This window comes from Danio aesculapii, chromosome 25 (genome assembly GCF_903798145.1).
Source record: "Danio aesculapii chromosome 25, fDanAes4.1, whole genome shotgun sequence".
Lineage (NCBI taxonomy): Eukaryota > Metazoa > Chordata > Actinopteri > Cypriniformes > Danionidae > Danio > Danio aesculapii.
Genome location: NC_079459.1, coordinates 35,390,938 through 35,398,774, shown reverse-complemented (window position 1 = coordinate 35,398,774; position 7,837 = coordinate 35,390,938). Strand labels below are relative to the sequence as shown.

Genomic DNA, 7,837 nt, shown 5'->3' with positions numbered 1-7,837 from the left:
ACAACGCTTTACAGAACAAAGTTGAAAACATGTGGCAACACGGTGGCTCACTGGTTAGCACTGTAGCCTCACAGCAAGAAGGTCGCTGGTTCGACTCCTGGTTGGCTCAGTTGGCATTTCTGTGTGGAGTTTGCATGTTCTCCCCATGTTGGTGTGGGTTTCCTCTGGATGCTCCGGTTTCCCCCACAGTCCAAACACATGCGCTATAGGGGAATTGATTAACTAAATTGGCCGTAGTGTATGTGTGTGAATGAGTGTGTATGGGTGTTTCCCAGTACTGGGTTACAGCTGGAAAGGCAGCCGCTGTGTGAAACATATGCTGGAATTGTTAGCGGTTAATTCCGCTGTGGCGACCCCTGATGAACAAAGGGACTAAGCCGAAGGAAAATGAATGACTTTGTGAAGTGAGGTTGATATAATCCATCAGAAGGCAAAAACGAAGCTCATCTTGAAATGCATTTATAGTGCATCCAGAAAAGAGTGCGCGGTGCATGTTAACAAAATCATGCTAAACGCCAATGAAACTAAGCACAAGATCCTCCTTTTTAGAAATTTTGTTCACTGTATTTGCCAATGTTTTTGATTGGTTTATTATATTTTATGCTGATATACTCTCCTAAAAAACATCCCAATCAATCTAAAATGACGAATTCATTGCAAATACAGAGCTATTCAGTTCACCTGATGAGATTATACTCAATATCACAATAAATAATCTATAAATATTTATATTCACTTCTGCCATTAGTGAAGTTTTTTTCCCTCTCCGCTGTCGCCACTGGCTTGCATGGTTCAGGATCTGTAGAGCTGCGCATCGTTGGATTTGCTCTTCAGTATTTGGACTCTCAGTAGTGATTATTAAACCACACTGAACTGAACTAAACTGAACTGAACTTAAACACTACAAACTGAACTACACTGTTCCTATTTACTGTGACCTTTTATGTGAAGCTGCTTTGACACAATCTACAATGTAAAAGCGTTATACAAATAAAGGTGAATTGAATATATATATATATATATATATATAAATAATCACTATATAATCAATATATTATCACAGAAAAATAAAAAATCACCATGTCAGTGTTTTCCAATATTGTGCTGAGAAAAATGTACAAAAAAACAAACAAACAATAATATCTATATCTAACAATAATACCAAAGAGGTCAAAAACTGTCTGATTGCATACTGTTGAAGTCAGAATTATTAGCCCTCCTGTATATTTTTCCCTCAATTTCTGTTTAGTGGAAAGAAGATTTTATTTCAGCACATTTCTAATCATAATAGTTTTAATACCTCTAATAATATAATAATAATTTCTAATCACTGATTTCTTTTCTCTTTGTCATGATGACAGTAAATAATATTAGACTAGATATTCTTCAAGATACTAGTGTTCAGCTTAAAGTGACATTTACAGGCCCAACTAGGTTAATTAGGGTAAAGTTAGGGTAATTGGGCAAGTCAACAGTGGTTTGTTCTGGAGACAATCCAAAACTAATATTGCTTAAGGGGGCTAATAATATTGACCTCAAAACGTCTTTTAAAAAAAATTAAGATCAGCTTTTATTCTAGCCGAAATAAAACAAATAAGACTTGAAGAAAAAATATTATAGGAAATACTGTGAACAATTCCTGAATCTGTTCAACATCATTTGGGAAATATTGGAAAAATTAAAATACAATTCACAGGAGGGCGAATAATTCTGACTTCACCTGTATGATCTTAAAAGAGATTAAAATGGAAATTGTGCTCAGATTTACAAACTAACTGGCTGAAGTCTGATGCTTCTCGTGAGAAAAAGACTACGAAACGACTACGAAACAAACATCTAAGCTATAAAACAACTACATATGAGTAATAAATATCTTCGAGGCAATCTGTGGCATTGTGATTTGTATAGAAGTGAATAAAAAAGATTCAGGTAGACACTTGTCTGACAAAATAAAAAAAACACCCCCCAAATCTCTGCTCAGTAAATCTCTCAGCTTGCTGACATACAGCTGGAACCTACAGTCAAAATGATCATCAGATAATCCAAACCCACGTATTACGGCACGGTGGATGTGAGGCCAAACGCCGCAGGAGCGTCCATAAGTCACACTCAGATGTCACTTCAGCTTGGCGGCCCTTTATTTGCATTCTCAGACACTGAACTGATTTGTAAACATTTATTTCATGGGTGTAGCTGTCAAGATTGTCATTAACACCCACCTAATTGAAACGAATGGGTTTATTTGGTGACTTTGCGGCTTATTGTTTAATCATGTGAGCAGAACATCATGCGTTCACATGGCGTATGGGAATATGAACATGCTAGTGGAAAAAATCCCAGAGGAATGAACTGCGTAGCTGGAAATGTCTACATATATCATACTGTGACAGATTCGTGTAGATGCATGACGGACTGAAATTCCTCATGCGTTTGCATTGGGATCTTCTTTTTGGACACAGCTAAAAGTGATTAATTGCACATATAGAATCAAGTACTTTATTTAGCAAGCGATCTAATTCTCAAAATCATGATGTTAACAGTTTTTGCATTAAATTGGTCAAATCTAAACTACAAATTTAATTGATCAATGCAATAAAAAATGTGAAATGTTATTACAATCCAGCATAACTGTTTTTGATGTGCCTATAATGTAAAATCTAATTGATTCCTGTGATTTAAAGCTGAAATTTGAGCATTCAGTGTCACTGGATTCTTCAGAAATCATTCCAATACTCTGATTTGCCGCTCAAAACTATTATCAATGTTGAAAACCCTAACAAATTTGATTATTCATGATTGTTTGCTGACTAGAATATTCAAAATCTGTAAGTCTCTGACAGAAATCTTTGCTAATGTTATGAATATTCTGTCACTTTTGATCAATTTAACTCATCCCTGCTTGAAAACCAATTATCTATTATCATATGTCTTAATTAAACTAATATCACAGAGAGATAACATTGATGTCTTTGGAAAGATTACAATAATTTGAAACTCAGTTTTTTTGTTGTTATTATATATATATATATATATATATATATACATAGCCTCATAGCCTCACAGCAAAAAGCTCACTGGTTCGAGTCCCGGCTGGGCCAGTTTCTGTGTGTAGTTTGCATGTTCTCCCTGTGTTGGCCTAGGTTTCCTCCGGGTGCTCCGGTTTCCCCCACAGTCCAAACACATGCGGTACAGGAGAATTGATTGAACTAAATTGGCCGCAGTGTATGAGTGTGTGTGTGAATGTGAGTGTGTATGGGTGTTTTCCAGTCCTGGGTTGCAGCTGGAAGGGCATCCACTGCCTAAAACATAAGCTGAAATAGTTGGCGGTTCATTCCGCAGTGGTGACCCTTGATCAATAAGGGACTAAGCTGAAGGAAAATGAATGAAAACATGAATAAACTGGTGAATTAAAATATATACATTTATTTTAGTACTTTATTTTGTAACTTATTTTAAATGTTGTTTTACTGTTTAATAAACGTTTGGGGTTGGAAAGTACATTTTGAGCTTTATTATATATTTTAATAGTCTGTACTGTTAACTGGGTTTATTGTTATATAATTAAAATCAATAATGTCATGACACAGACTTCTCCTTCAGTTTAAGAGCATCCCAGGATGCACCTTACGAATGAGAAAAGCTGGAATCTGGATAAACAAGACGCTTAAATACAAGAGACTTTTCATCTGTGTCAGCTAATTCATTCTCAGACCATCATTTCAGTTGAATTTTCATTGAGTTTTAATGACTTACTAAGTCACTATTAATGTCTGAGGCTCAGACACACTCTCGCAGTTCAAAACTAGATTAAAGACCTATCTTTATAGTAAAGCATACACTCAATGCATCACATAGTGGTATGATACATGAATGTGCTCCATGCAGGTTTCTTCATCTCGTTTATTTACACTATGAACAGCAGCTACGCTAATTATTCTCTTTATTCTCTATTTCCACCTGAGGATACTCATCCTGATTCCCTCAGAAATTGTGCAGCGCCACTGATGCTATCCAAGACCTGCAAAGAGATGATCCCAAGGTTTCCATAATCCTGGACCAGGCTGCATCCTGAGCATCTCATGAGACTCCAGGGACAGACGAGTCTCGCTGACGTCCAGCTTCTCCAGTGCCTAGACTGCAGCTCTGCACAAGACGTCTGGCCATAGGAGAAATGGTCGTGCCCAACTGAGTCTGGTTTCTCTCGAAGTTTTTATCCTTCACTTTCGCCAATTGGTGAAGTTTTTTCCTCTCCGCTGTCGCCACTGGCTTGCATAGTTCGGGACTTGTAGAGCTGCGCATCGATGGATTTGCCCTTTAGTGTTTGGACTCTCAGCAGTGAATATTAAACCACACTGAACTGAACTAAACTGAACTGAACTGATCTGACACTGTTTCAATTCACTGTAATCTGCTATGTGAAGCTGCTTTGACACAATCTACATTGTAAAAGCGCTCTACAAATAAAGGTGAACTGAATTGAATACTATTGTTGTTATGCAAGATTAAAAACTGTCAGTAGAGACACATCTGACAGTATAATCAGCGTTGGTTAAGACAAAAATGTATATGTTACTATTTTAAGCCTAATTTAATATTTAAAAAAACATACAAAGATAATATAACACACATACTTCACATTACTTTTATTAAAAGCAAACTAAGTAAAACATTTAGCTATTTTTTAGGATTAATCGTTGGTTATTTTAACGTACATGCGCATACTAATACAGTCTCAGCTATACCAAACAATGGGAAATATACAAACATGTAAACAAACTAATACAAAATATGCATCATGCAAAATTGGGAGAAATTATAAATGTAGTGCCAAAGACGTGTCAATACCTCCCAAAAACCATTGAACTTTTGATGTATATCGTAGGAGAGGAATTAGCGTATATACTTAAGACAAGCACATTTAAAAGAGGGTCACGAAAGGGGATGGCCACAGTAAAAGTATACATTTCTTTAAAACATTTAGCTATTTTTAAAGTGACTTTAACCTGTAATTTACGACTTTTTGTTTACTTAACACTGAGTATAATGCACAACAATATGCAGCAACAATCAAGTCCAAAGCATTTGTTATAAATACAGACGTTTACTGAATAAAGATGCATAAAACATGTCAACTTCAACCTCTTCTTACTTAGATTTGTGGCTTGTTTCTAGTCCAAATATCTAAAAGTTCTTAAATCAAGATGCATTTTCTAAACAAGCAATAAAACTGTCTTCTTTTAAGAAACAATATGCCAAAATTAAGTTCATATTTCCAAAAAAACAAGCAAAATAATCTACCAGTGAGGTAAGAAAAATAATCGTGTCTATCATTTTGATATAATATTATATTTCTTATCCTATTGGCAGATTATTTAGCTTGTTTTAATTAAAAACTCACTTCATTTTAGCATATTATTAAATATTAAAACAACACAATATGTTTTGCCTGTCTAAAAAATGCTTCTTGATTTAATTTGGACTACAAACAAGCATTTTTTTGCAGTGTAGCAGTGACAAACCAAAATTCAAATGTCCGTTTTAATCTTGCATGTACCTATAAATGTCATGCAAACACACCAGCAGCACAGAAGCGTGATAAAACATGCACGACTAACCTTTCATTAGAATATTGCAGGGCAGCCAGCCAGTCAAGTGTCCTGTAGAGTTTCAGGTCTTGCCGTCTAATGTGGAGGTTTTCTGGTTTTCGTGGAAGCCGTCAGTCAGCCTGGATGGTCCAAGTCCAACTCCTCCTCCCAGCACCTCCCTCTCGCTCCCATTCACAAAACACTGAGAGCGGGAGGCTGCTGAGGGGCAAAGACGGATTGCATAACGCCGTCGCCCAGTGCTCTTCTTCTCTCTGCGCTGCTCTGAAGAACACCACAGAAAGGAGACATTATGGCTCGGTCTCAAAAGACCACCCTGAGCAAACCAGCCTCTCAAGACATGAATACAGCAGCTTTAGACTCAAACTCTGCAGAGGATCATGGGATACACTCTTGAGAGTCGGTCAAAGTGGCATGCATATTTTTCATAAAACTTCTCTATTTTATTTGAAGAGTGGACTCTGTTTATGTTTACATACAGATGTCAGCACTCTTAGAGGAATTTCTTTTTACTTAAAGGGGTAGTTCACGCAAAAATGAAAATTCTGTCGTCATTTATTCACCATTCACTTGTTCCAGAGCTTTATGAGGTTTTGAAGAAGATATTCTGAAGAAAGATGAAAACCTGTAACCATTGACATCTGCTGTAGTATTTGTTTTTCCTCCTATGGAAGTCAATGGTGAGTTTTTTCCAGCTTTCTTCAGAATATCTTCTTCAAAATATCTTCATTTTTGGGTGAACTATCCCTTTACGGCAAAAACATTAACACATAACACTTTGTGCACCTGGCAACCAACTCAAATACCCTAATAAATGCATAGCTACATACACTGATTAATCTATAAATAAATAGAAGAAAAAAAACACACTATAAATAATGCATGAACACTTTTCATAGCAGGATTCAGGATGTAATAAAACCTTAGAAACCAATTCTGCAGCAACCAAGAAGTTCATTATAAACACTCACAATACCTTAGCAACATATAGGTAACCATAAAAAACAATAAACACCTTAGCAACCACACAGCAACACCTTAGAAACCACCTAAGACATTTCTGCAGCAACTAAAAAGTTAATTAAAAACACTCACAAGATCTTAGCAACACCTTAGTAACCACAAAGAACAATAAATACCTTAGCAATGACACTGCAACACCTTAGAAACCACCTAAAACAATTCTGCAGACACTAATAAGTTCCTTATAAAAAAAACAGAAGACCTCAGCAACACCCTACCAACCACAACGAGATATAAACATCTTAGCAACCACACAGCAACATGTTAAAAACCACCTAAAACAATTCTGCAGCAACCAAGAAATTCTTTATAAAAAACAAAAGACCTTAGCAACACATTAGTAACCACAAAGAACAATAAACACCTTAGCAATGACACAGCAACACCTTAGAAACCACCTAAAACAATTCTGCAGCAACCAATAAGTTCTGTATAAAAAACAGAAGACCTCAGCAACACCCTTAGCAATCACAATGAAATATAAACACCTTAGCAACCACACGGCAACACGTTAGAAGAACCCACCTAAAACAATTTTGCAGCAACCAAGAAATTCTTTATAAAAGACAGAAAACCTTGGCAACACCTTAGTAACCACAAAGAACAATAAACACCGTAGTAACCACACAGCAACACCTTAGAAACCACCTAAAACAATTCTACAACAACTAATAAGTTCCTTATAAAAAACAGAAGATCTCAGCAACACCCTAGCAACCACAATGAGATATAAACCCCTTAGCAACCACGCAGCAACTTTGTAGAAACCACCTAAAACAATTCTGCAGCAACAAAGAAGTTAATTAAAAACACTCACAGGATCTTAGCAACACCTTAGTAGCCACAAAGAACAATAAACACCTTAGCAACCACACGGCAACACCTTAGAAACCACCTAAAACAATTCTGCAGTAACTAAGAAGTTAATTCAAAACACTCACAAGATCTTAGCAACACCTTAGTAACCACAAAGAACAATAAACACCTTAGCAATGAGACGGCAACACCTTAGAAACCACCTAAAACAATTCTGCAGTAACTAAGAAGTTAATTAAAAACACTCACAAGATCTTAGCAACACCTTAGTAACCACAAAGAACAATAAACACCTTAGCAACCACACGGCAAAACCTTAGAAACCACCCAAAACATTTTTGCTGCAAACAATAAGTTCCTTATAAAAACAACAGAAGACCTCAGCAACACCCTAG

The 7,837-nt window shown here is 36.3% G+C and overlaps 1 protein-coding gene across 2 annotated transcripts in view; it reads right to left on the bottom strand.

The window, feature by feature from the left end:
• The window catches only part of slc6a13 (solute carrier family 6 member 13), a 48,096-nt gene extending 42,388 nt beyond the window's left edge, over nucleotides 1–5,708 (bottom strand). Inside the window, exon 1 of one of the 2 annotated variants that reach the window (XM_056452121.1) lies at nucleotides 5,616–5,708. In XM_056452121.1, the coding sequence (XP_056308096.1) occupies nucleotides 5,616–5,622 (7 nt within the window). In that variant the 5' untranslated portion in view covers nucleotides 5,623–5,708. The remainder of the gene's footprint in view (nucleotides 1–5,615) is intronic. The other variant, XM_056452122.1, reaches the window with a different exon arrangement.
• Nucleotides 5,709–7,837: the final 2,129 nt, after the last annotated feature.